Source organism: Pristis pectinata, chromosome 10, assembly GCF_009764475.1.
Source record: "Pristis pectinata isolate sPriPec2 chromosome 10, sPriPec2.1.pri, whole genome shotgun sequence".
In the NCBI taxonomy this organism is placed as follows: Eukaryota; Metazoa; Chordata; class Chondrichthyes; order Rhinopristiformes; family Pristidae; genus Pristis; species Pristis pectinata.
The window spans coordinates 28,182,789-28,196,718 of record NC_067414.1 but is presented as its reverse complement, the minus strand read 5'-3'; the positions used below and the strand labels follow the sequence as shown (position 1 = coordinate 28,196,718).

The 13,930-nt window shown below is 40.0% G+C and overlaps 1 protein-coding gene across 2 annotated transcripts in view; it reads right to left on the bottom strand.

Annotated features, from left to right (window-relative positions):
• The window catches only part of LOC127574807 (uncharacterized), a 64,160-nt gene that overhangs the window by 16,654 nt on the left and 33,576 nt on the right, over positions 1-13,930 (bottom strand). Inside the window, exons 14-18 of one of the 2 annotated variants that reach the window (XM_052024180.1) lie at positions 12,357-12,465; positions 10,400-10,534; positions 5,513-7,630; positions 3,973-4,095; positions 2,075-2,203 (exon numbers count right to left, since the gene is read on the bottom strand). In XM_052024180.1, coding sequence (XP_051880140.1) covers positions 2,075-2,203; positions 3,973-4,095; positions 5,513-7,630; positions 10,400-10,534; positions 12,357-12,465 — 2,614 coding nt within the window. Of the gene's footprint in view, positions 1-2,074; positions 2,204-3,972; positions 4,099-5,512; positions 7,631-10,399; positions 10,535-12,356; positions 12,466-13,930 lie in introns of both variants that reach the window. The other variant, XM_052024179.1, reaches the window with a different exon arrangement.

The following is a 13,930-nucleotide window of genomic DNA, read 5'->3' as shown; positions in this document are numbered from 1 at the left end:
ACCTATCAACTAGAGTGTATGTCTTCCTTTATCTTTCTCTCACTCTATATTATCTAGTCCTATCAGAGTCAATGAAGGATTTCTATTTCTTCCACTTGGGAAGATGGGATGCACAATAAAAAAAGTTTTGCAAATCAGACAGAATGGAATTAATACTTATATTCCACATTACTTTTTAAAAGCCATCTTTAATCTGTTGAATTTGATGCTCTGCTAACTTGATTCTGTAGGGTTAATGTAACTGAACAAGAAATTTTCTCAGATATATTCTAACCTTGACCCCAGCTAAATTTCAAGTGAACTCTGACAAACAGAACTCTTTTTTTTTTACACAAAGCATCTATAAAGCTAAAGCTCACAGTTGGCTTTATTGCCAATAAAGTAATTGTACAAAGTGATAAAACTTAGTTAATCAAGTATCTTTGTAGATTTTTAATAAAACGTTTCAGCAATGGACAATAAATGTTGACCTTGCTCATCAATAAATAACAACTGACTAAATTCACTGAAGGGATCAAATGGATCATATAAACATAAAAGGGGAGAGTCTTGCCTTGATTCCAGAAGGTGAAAAAGAAATACAAACCAAGTGTTAGCTTGTATTCAGATAGGAGGCTAGCAGTTACTGCTGCAGTTAAAGTTCATTTATGGTTCACATCTTGCATGCAGTTGGAAAGTTAAAACAGGACAGCTTGAAAACCTGATAAATTTTACACTGCTATAAAGCTTCTGAACACGTCTTGAATTAATTATCTGTAGCTAACTAATTAAGTGTGTGTTCAAGTTTTAGACCGATGTTACCCTTTTGTACCTTGTCAGTGACCCCCAAAATTAGCAGTTCAAACAAGACTGAATATATTTCAGAAATCTGGCTTTTCCTCTTCTAAATTAACTTTCAAGTCCATGACAAAGAAATCAGAGATGCTTACAGCTCAGAAAGGAGGCCATTCAGCCCTTTAGCGCTAACAACACCTTTAGAGTGAGCAGAGTTAGACAAGTTGGTACGTGCATGGAGGACAACTTGAGCCGAGTTAACCAACACATGTAAAAACTCTGGAATTAATTGCAAACCTCAATCTCCTATGCTTGCATTGCCTTCTTTCCTATTTCCAAAGGCACTGAATTTCACAGGGTTGTGGTTCTGATGTTGTAACCATAGCTTTTCAATACAGAGAAGTATTCCTATGGTTACGTGTTGGTGGCAATTTTGTTGTGAACACATCACAGTAGAGTTCATTTTCTGGATACAAAAAGTTCTATTGGAGCAGTTCTGGTTGCCACACTATGGGAAGGATGTGATTAAGCTGGAAAGGGTGCAGAAAATATTCACAGGGATGTTACCAGGCCTGGAGAGCTGGAGTTATTAGGAGAGACTAGATAGGTTGGGACTGGAGTGAAGAAGGCTGAGGGGTAACCTTGCAGAGTTTATAAAATCATGAGGGGCACAGAAAAATGAATAATCACAGTCTTTTTCCCAGGGTAGGGGAGTCTAAAACTAGAGGGCATAGATTTGAGGTGAGACGGGATAGATTTAAAGGGGACCTGAATGACATGTTTCTTTTCCCTACACGGAGGGCAGTGGGTATATGGAATGAGTTGCCAGTGGAAGTGGTAGAGGCAGGGACAATTACAACATTTAAAACACATTTGGACAGGTGAATGGATAAGTTTAGAGGAAGATAGACCAAACACAGGGAAATGGGACTAGTTGAGGTAGGCACATTAGTCAGCATGGACTTAGCACTTAACGCCCCTCTAGACTCTCATGTGCACTATTTTTATACAATTTAGTCCTTTTAAAATTGGATACTCATAGCCATGCAGCATGACAAAACTCTGCCAAAGTATATGCACAGGAAGTGTCTTCATCCTTCCACTTCCAGCAGAATTGCATGGGTAGCAATCAGATGAGGGAACTCTGATGAATTTTATTTGCTGTCCTTACTAACCCAAGCTACTGCCTTGATCTCAATTACTTACCCTTTTGAACAAGTGTCTACCCTGTCACTTTGGTTGAAATATTTGGTTGAAAAACCTGTAGTCTTCAAAGTGATAAATGTTTCACTCAGTGTACCTGTTCTATTTCGTCCCAGTTGGTCACAATTCCATGTTCCAATGGGTAGTGCAAGGAAAGAACCCCTCGCAAGTGCTGAGCATTATGGCCAATGTAAACATCCTGCTGATTCCTCCCATGGCAAACACTCTGTAGGCAAAACAAACAGAGTTGTAAAGCAGTTTTACAGATTGCTTACTATCATTACTGATAGGCTGCTACTTTCAAATACTACAGGGGTAACTTGTCAATTGTAACTTGCAACTCATGTAATGTAACTTGACTGCGTTACCAATGTGGCACCTTGCTTGCCAGCTACTCAGTCCACCAATCAGGTAAAACTGTGTGCACGGTGAATTTGAATAACTGAACCAGTTAGTCTCACAACTAAACATATTATCAGATAAACATAGAAGTATATCTGAATTTTGAATGTGGAAGGAATAAAACAGAGCCCAAAAGATGAGGTGAAACAGGAAGACTTAAAAAGGTGAGGAAAAGCCAAAATTCCTCTTGTACAATACTACTAAGTGTGGACTAGCACAACGGCAGTGCATTTAACAATCCACCCATTCAACCCTACACTCATAATAGATCAATCCCCCTTATTGATCATCCCCTTTCTCGTGCAAATCATCCAAGAATAATTTCATCCCCAAAAACACTTCAGAAGATGAAATTCCAGAGGCCAGAGACGGGTATTGTAGTTGGTGTTGGGGGGGGGGGAGGGCTCAATCTCCATTTGCCTCGATGAATGCAGCTCCAGCAAATCGAAAACAGCTCCATACCATCCAGCATAAACCAGCTGCTTGACTGGCACCTCATCCACCACCTTATAGATTCAATCCACCACAGGTACATACTGTGTATCATCTACAAAATGCACTGCATGTATTCACCTAGGCTACTCCCACAGCACCTTCCAAAACATTGAGGACAAGGGCAGAAGTGAATTGGAGCACCACCGCCTGCAGTTCCCCTCCAAATTGTGCACCCCCTTGACCTGGAAATATATCACCAGTCCTTCACTGCTGCAGAGCTTAACTTCTGAAAATCCCTGCCCAATATGACTGCAGCAGTTCAAGGGGGTGGCTCACAACCACCTTCTGAAGGCCAACGAATGCTGGACTTGCCCACAGACACTCAGATCACCAAAACATCGTGAACCAAGAGAGGGAGAAATCAAATTGCGCCAGGCCTCAAGTATTCAGCCTAAGCCTCAGCCCAACCTATTCCTGCAGGCTGGCTCTCCCACCAGGAAGCCTGTCCTTCCATTGGATTGGAACTGATGAACTGGAACATAATGCCCATAGAGGCAGGCACCTCAGCAGAAGCAGACCAATAAGCAGCCCTGGGGAAGCACTTCACCTGGTATCCGTGGCTCCATGTCCAGAATTAAAAAACAGGGAGAAATTCTGCAGAGATGGTGAAAATCACGTGGGAGGAGTAATCACTCAGCTTACTCCTATTGATTCAAAGTTATCTGCATTAAAAATCAATCCTAATTATATGTTTGCTCAAAAACAAGCACTTATTTGTGCAATCTCAACAATCGAATTTGGATTAAACAGCAGTATTTGATAATTTTTTTAAAACTTGGGAAAGAAGAAACTCAGGATTCAACCTTAAAGAAATCTGTTCTATATCACATCACAGTATCTGTCAAAGTAAAGGGCATTAATTATTAAATTCATCACATATTATGTCTAAATGCTCGAAAGTTATTTGGGAAACAAGGAAACTGGAAAAATACAATCTGCAGCACAGTAAATTTCAACATAAAAATTAGCTACACAAAGATTGATGGCATTGTTGTGAAATCTGATCCTGTATGAAAACTCTTACTTTCAGAAATTGATCACTGAAGTTTACAATTAGTCTGGCTGCTTCACTGTGACCTGACTGTTTGCAATATTTACCTCATATTTGGGCCGTCCAATTACTGTGGGAAATATAGTTGTTGGTAGTTCCTGATCCGCAAAGCCTGCTTTCATCAGGCCAGAACCAGTGTCCAATACAATTGGTGTTTTATAATCACAGACCTGCTAGAGACAGAAAATAAACATCTGTTAACAGTCTGCACACTTTCCCAAACCCTCTTAGGTATTTAAGAGCTTTAAACCGGGCATTATTAAATTGTAGCTGGTGAACTAACTTGTGTCAATTTTGGGATTCACCTTTTTAAAAACAATGGAGATGAGTTTGTAAGCAATAAAGTTTATAGGCAACCAACATGATACAATAAAAAAATGGAGCAAAGCACACATGCTGAAAATTCAGGTTGGTGGTGTGAGACTCTTGCCCAACCATCATAAATGCTCGTAACTCAGCACTTGTGGAGAGAAAATGAGCTAACATTTCATGTTGATAAAAGATCAATGACCCGAAATGTTAACTGCTACTCTCTCTCCAGCATCTTCTGCTTTTATGCCAGTTTAACTGGTCATTTATCCCATTAGAGTTTGAGGGATCTTTCTGGACACAAATAGATGCTTATATTACAAGGAAACTACTCTTCAAAATGACCTCATTGGCCTCAAAGCACTTTGGAGAGAATTTGAAACATGTGGCAATTGCACCTTCTTCCCTCTGTTAAATACCCTCAAACTTTATATCATCTTGTTATAAAGACAGTGAACAGGAAGATACAAGTCCTTGGTCTGTGTTGTTGCAACAATCCTGATTTCAGCAAAACTGCTGAGACAAAATATTTGATTTTCAAAGGCACACATACAGGTCCTACCTCAATAGCTGTGAAAATAAAATTGAGTCAATTAAATGCATCAGGACTGAAAAAGTAGAACCAGTAAAAGTGATCTTGAAACTAAAAGGTTACTGTTAAATATCATCCCATTCACTTTTGCCCTTTAGGAAAGGAAATCATCAATCCTTACCCAGTCTAGTTTATCGGCAAATCCAGATCCACACCAATGTGTTGGACTCTTAACTATCCTTGAAATGCATGGGATGGGAAATTAATGTTAGACTTGATTGCAATGCCCATACACATTTAGAAACAAATAGGCACTCACAATACTGCCAGCCCAATCTAAGTAATCTTTTTCTGATTTTAGATACAAGCTCAAAATTTAAAAGACAAGCTTCAAATATCAAATAATGTGCATCTTATTCTGTTTGACCTCCCAAACTACATTGTAATTATGTGGAAAATTCATTTCTGGTTATTCAGAGAGCTTTTCCTAGATTACGGTGATTTAGCCCACTAAATGCTACTATGGGAGATATTTTACAAGGCTTGCACTTGAAATTAAATCATAAACTCATTCTTCATTTGTCTTTTGACCATTTTTAAAAAATCGTCATTCCTAAAAATTATTGACCGATTCAGCCCAAAATCCAGATTCTCAAAGTCTTGTTGCCTATAAACTGAATTCACAAAAGCGAAATCACAACCATGATAGACAAATAGCTGTCCTCATTAAAAAAAAATTTTGTTACCTTGAAAACAGATGCTTGAAAAGTGTGTGCACTCATTGCTGGATTAAATGTCACAGACACTCTTGCATGGCAATCTTCAAATACAGGATACATGTCTTGATTTGTAAAATCATGCAAATGGATTGAATCATCAGTCATACGTACAGAACCTTTCTGAGTGCCAATATTTCTGGATTCATTACAATGCAACATTTCAGGTATGCAATTCTCTCTTGATTCTAAGCTGCTACTGCAAATTGTACTGGCTTCCTGCTTTACTTCATTACATAAAAGAATGTGCTGTTCATTGCATTTACCTTCATCACACACACCTCCATTTACCACCAATTTGGAACCTTTTCCCCAAGAACACATATTTCTGTTCTCAGTGGAGTTAAATAAAGAACCTGCTTCAGTGCTGGAATTAGCTTTCTTGCAATCTACTTGTTCGACCTTTACATTTACTGGGCTGTCAGGGAGTTTGGTAGAATTTTTACTCATCGTGTCCTTTCTGAAGCCTTGTGATTTATTTTTGTTCCCAATTTGGAAATTGGGATTAGACTTGTGTCCAGCACCAGCCATCATAGGCACTTGTGCTCTGGGCTCCTTTGAAACCGAGCAGGTGCCCACTAATGCTGAAGTTTCTGCATGCTCAGTATGTTTCCGGAAAGGACCAGAACCTTCCAAGTACTGTTCTGGGTGACTTTTGGTTTGGCACTGTTTAATAGTTTTTCTGGGTCTGGGTACTGGAAGTCTTTGCTTGTTCTTGTTACCACATTTTGCCATAATGGTACTTCCATGAGATCTGTCAGAGTTTTCCTGAGAAATTGCACGAGCTGTAAGCTTTTCCACGTTGGCAGGAACGTTAGTCCGCAGTGCTGGTTTTGGCTTTTGGTTGGTCTGTAGAGTTGGGTCTCCTTGGTTTTTGCAGTCTGCTCTACAGTTCTCATTACTGTCAATGATTTCACTCTCAGGTGAATTAGCAGACTGTCTAAGAGTTCCATTTCTGTCGACTTCAAGATGCAAAGTGCCGTTTTTCTTAATGTCTCCCTCTGCTGGACTAAAATAGACAGCCTCAGCATCAACACTGTCCCGTCCCTTGCACTCATCTGTCAATGCAAACCAATCTGGACCATCAATCTCCTGCCTGCTTTCTACTTGGATTTCTTCTGAGATTCCATTATTAATTTCATGTTCTATTTTATCTGATTGTATACAGGGTTCATTGTGCAATGGGGAAATAAATATTTGGCCATCAATTGTACTTGATAGATTTTTTTCTTCACGGATAGAAACATTATTATTCATGGTCAGATCAAGACAGTGGTCTTGCAAGCAACTTTTTTCGGATTGTACTGTTTTGGTGACTTTATTTCTGCTATGACCAATCTGCAGTTTGGCCTGAGAAACTTTGAGGCAAGCAGGGTCCTGACTTGAATCTGAATAGATAGCATTTATCTTGCATTTATCATTGGACTTTAAATTCCTTCCTGCCAAAAGAAACTGGCTTTTTACTTCAACCACTGGATTGGCTTTTAAATTAGAAATTGTATCACGTGCTGAAGATTTTGTTGCACGTTTCTTTTGGTTATCATATTTTGTCTTTGAAGATACTTGTGGCTGTTTCTTCAAATTTTTGCCTCTCATTTTCTCTTCCCTCACTAGACTTTGCTCCATTTTCTCAACCTCCTTCTTCTCCCTTTCCAGCTCCATCAAGAACCGTATTCTATCTTTGCTGGTGTTTGATTGGCCTGTGTTTGACTGGCCTGTGTTTGACACATGAGAAATTGGAATTTCAACACTCTGCTCTTCCTCAGAGCAACACAATTCTCTTATTTTCAAGTTCTCTTCCAGAATTCTGTCCTCTATTTGATTAAGTTCTTCCAACTCTTGCAGCAACCTGGAATCGCTGTGGTGCACCCAGTGTGACCCTGGAACAGATGGAGCAGCAGTACAGTTTGCAGAGCAAAAACCACTGTAATGTTTGAAACCTCTTTCTTCTTGTGTATGCTCAACATCACGACTTAAATGTGGACACGTGCAACTGCAGCGAAATTCATGCGGTCCCGTTTCAGGCCAGGTATAGTCCTCCAATCCAATCACTCCGGCTTCTGAAAGCTCGTTCAGAGACATCATCACCTGTAACAAAAGCTTCATTTGAGTGAGTGAGACAGGCACAAACCAGAGAAATAATTTAAGATTGAACAGTACTGTGAACTTGCAAATTGATGTTCCCTCAAATAATTAGCCTGAATCCTAGCCCATTCTATACAGGTGGTGAGATTAGCCGGGGGCTGAAAAAACAAAACCAGGCATTATTCTACTGAAATAGAGTCTCATCCAAAGGAACCACATGGATGCCTGGTAATCTAACATTTATTCTCTTGAAGCTAAAATGAAAATCATTGTTGGGACCCTGTCAAGGGAAACATTTTTCCTGTTAATGACCTACATTTTGTTTGACTGATGACCATTTATATTTATAATGACACAGGAGGAAGACAATCAGCCCATCCGGTCCACATCAGCTCCCAGGGAACAATTCCCCCTAGTCCCATTCCCCCCTCCTTCTATTCCCCTGCGCCCCTGCAACTTATTCTCTCTCACACGTGTCCATCAACTCCCCTTTGATTATTTTCTACTAATAAGGCATCTTTAAATATTAAATTTGAGGAAATTTGGAGCCCATTTATTCAGTATTTCCATATGATGTAAGCAGACCTTTTTCGAATCCCTTTTGATAACGTTCTATTTCAATATAGAGGAGCGGAGCTAACGACATAATGTTTTTTAACCCAAGAAATAACAGTCCAGCTTTTTTTTTTGCAGTTTTTGGTTTGCTTGTGTTTATTTTTTTTTAGTTTTGGGGTTCTCTTTTCATATAATCAAATTTCCTCTCAAATTCTTTTGTATCATGTTCACTTAGTAAGACATTGGGAGCTTCAGATTATAGATTTTACTCCGTGTTTGTATATGTCAATTGCTACTATTGTAATCCCGATCTCTTCGCACCATGTGTATAATCACTATTGTTATGTGTATTAATTTGAAATTTAATAAAAAGATTGAAAAAGAAAGAATGATTATTTTCTCCCCACTTGGGATACTCGGAGGAAACCAACACGATCGCACAGAAATGTACACATTGCACCCAGGATACCACCCACCCTGGTCAGAATTGAAGAATGGGCCTCTGGGCCCAAGAGACAACACACCGACTGCTGTACCACCATGTTGACTTAAGGTACCAGGGTGGAAATGGAATTACCAAGGCCTCATCTCTCAGCCCAAGCACAAAACGTGCTCTGCCAATTTTCCCCATCAAATTCGTATCAGCTCACTCCTGGCTCCCAGAAGGTACAATCAGCATTTGGAGGGATAATGAGATCAGACCATTAACTTCATTTTTAATTGTTCAGGAACACTTTACAAAATGTTACCTTATTGAAGATCTTTAGGTTTAACATTTTGCCAGACAAATAGAACAAGGGATGGGTGGAATGAGAGAGAACAATACCTGCATCAGAATTCCTAAAGTGGGCCCTTGGTCTACAGAGCTCTGGGCAAGATACAGAACACAAAAATCTGCCCCAATGTTTCCAAGACAAATTTGGATGCTCTCTAACAGGGTAATTTAACAAGTAGAGAGATTGTGGTATTTGTCAGGAAACTGGAAACATGATTCCCTAACCATTTTCTATTCTTTAATTCTAAGGTTGGTGGTGTTGTGGATAGTGTGGAGGATTGTCGAAGATTGCAGAGGGACATCGATAGGATGCAGAGCTGGGCTGAGAAATGGCAGATGGAGTTCAATCCGGAAAAATGTGAGGTGGTACGCTTTGGAAGGACAAACTCCAAGGCAGAGTACAAAGTTAATGGCAGGATTCTGGGTAGTGTGGAGGAGCAGAGGGATCTGGGGGTCCATATCCACAGATCACTGAAAGTTGCCTCACAGATGGTTAGGGTAGTTAAGAAAGCTTATGGGATGTTAGCATTCATAAGTCATGGGATAGAGTTTAAGAACCACGAGGTAATGATGCAGCTCTACAAAACTCTGGTTAGACCACACTTAGAGTACTGTGTCCAGTTCTGGTCACCTCATTATAGGAAGGATGTGGAAGCATTGGAAAGGGTGCAAAGGAGATTTCCCAGAATGCTGCCTGGTTTAGACAGTATGCATTTGAGGAGACACTAAGGGAGCTAGTGCTTTACTCTATGGAGAGGAGGATGAGAGGAGACATGATAGAGGTGTACAAAATATTAAGAGGAATAGATAGAGTGGACAGCCAGCACCTCTCTCCCAAAGCACAATCCTCAATACAAGGGGGCATGGCTTTAAAGCCATGGGTGGGAAGTTCAAGGGAGATATCAGAGGAAGGTTTTTTTTACCCAGAGAGTGGTTGGGGCATGGAATGCGCTGCCTGGGGCAGTGGTGGAGGCAGGTACATTGGTCAAATTCAAGAGATTGCTAGATAAGCATATGGAGAAATTTAAAGTAGAGGGATATGTGGGAGGAAGGGGTTAGATGGTCTTAGGCGAGGTTTAAAGGTTGGCACAACATTGTGGGTCAAAGAGCCTGTATTGTGCTGTACTCTTCTATAATTCTAACAGATAGACAATCACAGTGGAAGGTATCCACACTCGAGGTCAGTAGGCAAAGCTACCTGCCAGGTGCACTCTTTCAAAAATTAGTTGTTATAGTTTTCATCACAATCAAAAGGGAAGGTCGATGCTTGCAAAGGATATTAAATAAGTTTTGGACTACATACAGCTATGCTTGAATGCAATGACATTTTCAGATATTCAACCCAATTATTACACCAAATTCATATCAAATGCAAGTAATTAAAACATTTGTCTATGCAATTTTACAAAACACCTTGACAGAATCATCTTTGAGAGCTTTACCTTTCCACTGCTCATGGTCCCTTGGTGCTTATCAGATGTAGAGTGGTTCTCTTCAGGATCGTCACTGCTTTCCCCATCTTCCAATTGCAAGAGAAGCTCCAGCTCATTTTCTTGTCTGAGCACAGATTCTTCCTCCTGGGTACAAATGATGGGATCATTTTAAATGCTGTAAAACCTGTGATTTTCCACACATTCATCAAGGTCAATAAAAAACAGGAAGATGCCACTTGGATGTTGTCTTCTTAAATAAAGACTAAGTGATGGAGATACACAGCAGGTTTTTGAATAAGTCGAAAGACAGGATTAAGTTTTAGGTGCAAGATTTTCTTACTTTCTTCAGGTAATATCACTATAGGAAGCCCATTTTTATAGGATGCATTGAACGCTGTACGGATGCATTTGACCATCTTCCTGACTTCTTTTTCAATGATCCTAATGTCTGAGAGGGTACTGGTTACAGCTTCTGTCCATTCCAGTAAAATTTAATGAACTATGGTTCAAATTTTCGTCCATTGCGATCTATCCCAACTCTTCCCAAATTTCTTGCTATCATCTTCACATTGATACCCACTATAATCCTACCAATTCCCCATGGTTATTCATCCTACTCTGCTTTCTACGAGTACTTGTGTTTCCCAGTTTCTCTATCTCCATTACACGCCTGAATATGATCTAATTCTGCAGTTATGTGGCCTAGTGAGACATAAACGACAGCCACTTGGTTCAAATGGTAAAAACCATAGGTGCCTATGTCGTTGCTAGAATGTAGTCCCAGAGAGGAGGGAGCAGAGAAAATAGTAAACGTTGTAGTAAAATTGTGGGCATGATAGGAAGATCAATGGATTCAAAAAAAAACTTAGATTTACTGTGCATTATATAATTGATCTCTTCCAAAATCAAATCCAGTTTTCTTCGGGACAGGAAGTCATCAAAATCAATGGACTGTGAACGTATTCCATCCAAACTGCCCCTCTGTATTGTTACTTCACCTTTGCAGTTAGCAAATCACTTCCTTAGCTTCCAACCTGATACAACATTTGTGTTCAGAAACTTCAGATAAACATTTCTAACAGCCACTACACATTGCTCTGTAGCTTCAAATAATTATTTTGCACTTGTATCGTCTATTGTTTTCTCACACCATCATTCACCTTGCACCATTCCCCTTTATGCTATTTAATCTATTCTGCCTTCCACCCTATTGTAGACCATCCCTTCAATCAGCCATCTCTGTACCTGCCCCCTTTCACAGCATCTAAATAGGAGTTTCACCTCTAACTTTTCCCAGTTCTGATGAAGATTCATCATGAAACATTAACCTTTGTTCCTCTGACCCACTGAGTACTCAAGAACGAGAAATGGGAATAGTAGACTGTTCAGCCCCTTGCGCCTGCTCCACCATTCAACAAGATATTTATTTTCTAGCTCAACTTCATTTTCCTGTCCTCTCCATATCCCTTGATTCCTCTAATATCCAGAAATTGAATGATCTGTATTGAATGAATCTGATGATCTAGCATCTATAATCCTCCAGGGGAGGATTCCAAAGATCTGCCATTTGTTGAATGAAGAAATTTCTCCTCATTTCAGTCCTAAGTGACTGACCCCATACTCCAAGACAGTAGCATAATTCCCGCATTTTATTTCATTGCATTGAGGCTTCACGTCTACAATGCACCTCATTCTCCGCATCGAAACTCTTCACGTCCATAAATCCCAAATCATTCTGAAACCCTGCAGGTCTAGATTGACCCTTGCACCACCCTCATTTACCAAACTTCATTATCTACAAATCCTTCAATGGAATGGCCCAACATACCCCTGTAACGTTCACCCCTTGTGCCTGTCCAATCCTTCCACTTTCTTGATTCAGGTGTTTTCTCCTTCCTCCTGTGCATGCACATACATTATGATTAAATATAAAGGCTCAATTGCACGCAAGTATTTTACCATTTACCTCCAATATTTTGGCAGTCTTCAGCAGCAGCTTTTCCACATCATTCTGAAGCTTCTCTTGCTCCATCTCCCAGTCACACGTCATTGGTTCAGTTAACCCAGTGTGTTTTCTGCACAACGTATCAAAGTTCTCATAATAAATGCAAAACAGCCATTGGCTACAAATGTTGGACATTACTGGGAGAGGAAAAGATTCCACACCCAAAACAACGTTACTCATTTCCCTACAAATGTTACCCAAAATGCTGAACATTTCTGAATCCATCTTAGATTTACTTTCTCCCTTCACCACATTCTTATTCATAAGTTCAGACCTAACAGACTTGTCTACACGCAGGTTCCTTCACCTTTCGTGGACATAAAACAAGATCTCACTGTGCCAAGTGTTTCCTATTGCCACAAGTTTTCTCTCTCCATTAGTACAGCCCAACCTGTTGGACATGTCCAACAATCCTGCAATTGGCAACACATGACAAGCAGAGCCACCCTCTAACTGTCCCACTTGACCTGGCCTCACTCCACTGATATCCCCTTTGTCTTATCCATCCCTGCTGCCACCTGCTGTCACCTGTGTTATCTCTCTTTCCTATTTCTGACAAAGGGTCACTGAGCCGAAACGTTAACTGTTTCTCTTTCCACAGATGAGCCCGACCTAGACACAGAGTTAAACACAACACAGAAACAGGCCCTTTGGTCCAACTCATCCATGGTGCCTTCCTGAGCAAGACCCATTTGCCCCATATCCCTCTTTTGCACTATTTATATTTTTTATACAGCTTGTAGTAATTTTAATGTCTTGCACTGTACTGCTGCTGCAAAACAACAAATCTCACGGCTTATGTCAGTGATAATAAACCTGATTCTGACATTCACGTTCCTGTCCAAATGTCTTTAAAACATTAATTGTACCCGCCTCTACCATGTCCTCTGGCAGCTTGCTCCCCATATCCACCACCCTGATTGAAAAACTTGCTCCCTCAGATCCCCTTTAAATCTTACCCCTCTCACTCTAAACCTATGCCCTCTATTTTCGACTCCTTTATTCTGGGAAAAAGATTGTGACCATCCACCTCATATATGCCCCTCATGATTTTTATAAACCTCTATGATCACCCCTCAGCCTCCTTTGTTTCAGGGAGGATAGTTTATCTAATTTCTCCTTATAACTCAAGCCCCCCAATCCTGGTAACTTCCTTGTGAATCTTTTCTGTATCCTTCCTATTGTATGGCAACCAGAACTGCTGAATGTTTCCAGCATTTTTCTGATTTTATTTCAGACTTTCAGCATCTGTAGCTTTTTAAAACTTTCATTTTCTGATTGCTATTCCCTATTTACAAAGGACTGTACCACCTCCCGATCAGCACTTCAGCTCAACCAAATCAGAAAATAGGCCTGGTCATGGAGTGGAACTGGTGTATTAGACTTACGTGCTATCATTCTCTGGAATGCCTCATTAGCACATTAATGCATATCGAATTTATTTAAAAGGGCAACTTTTAAATGATAAAGTAAAATTCAAATAAAGATTTGAATGCCATGTTTTGAGCGACTCCAGCAAAACTCACTCAAATAAA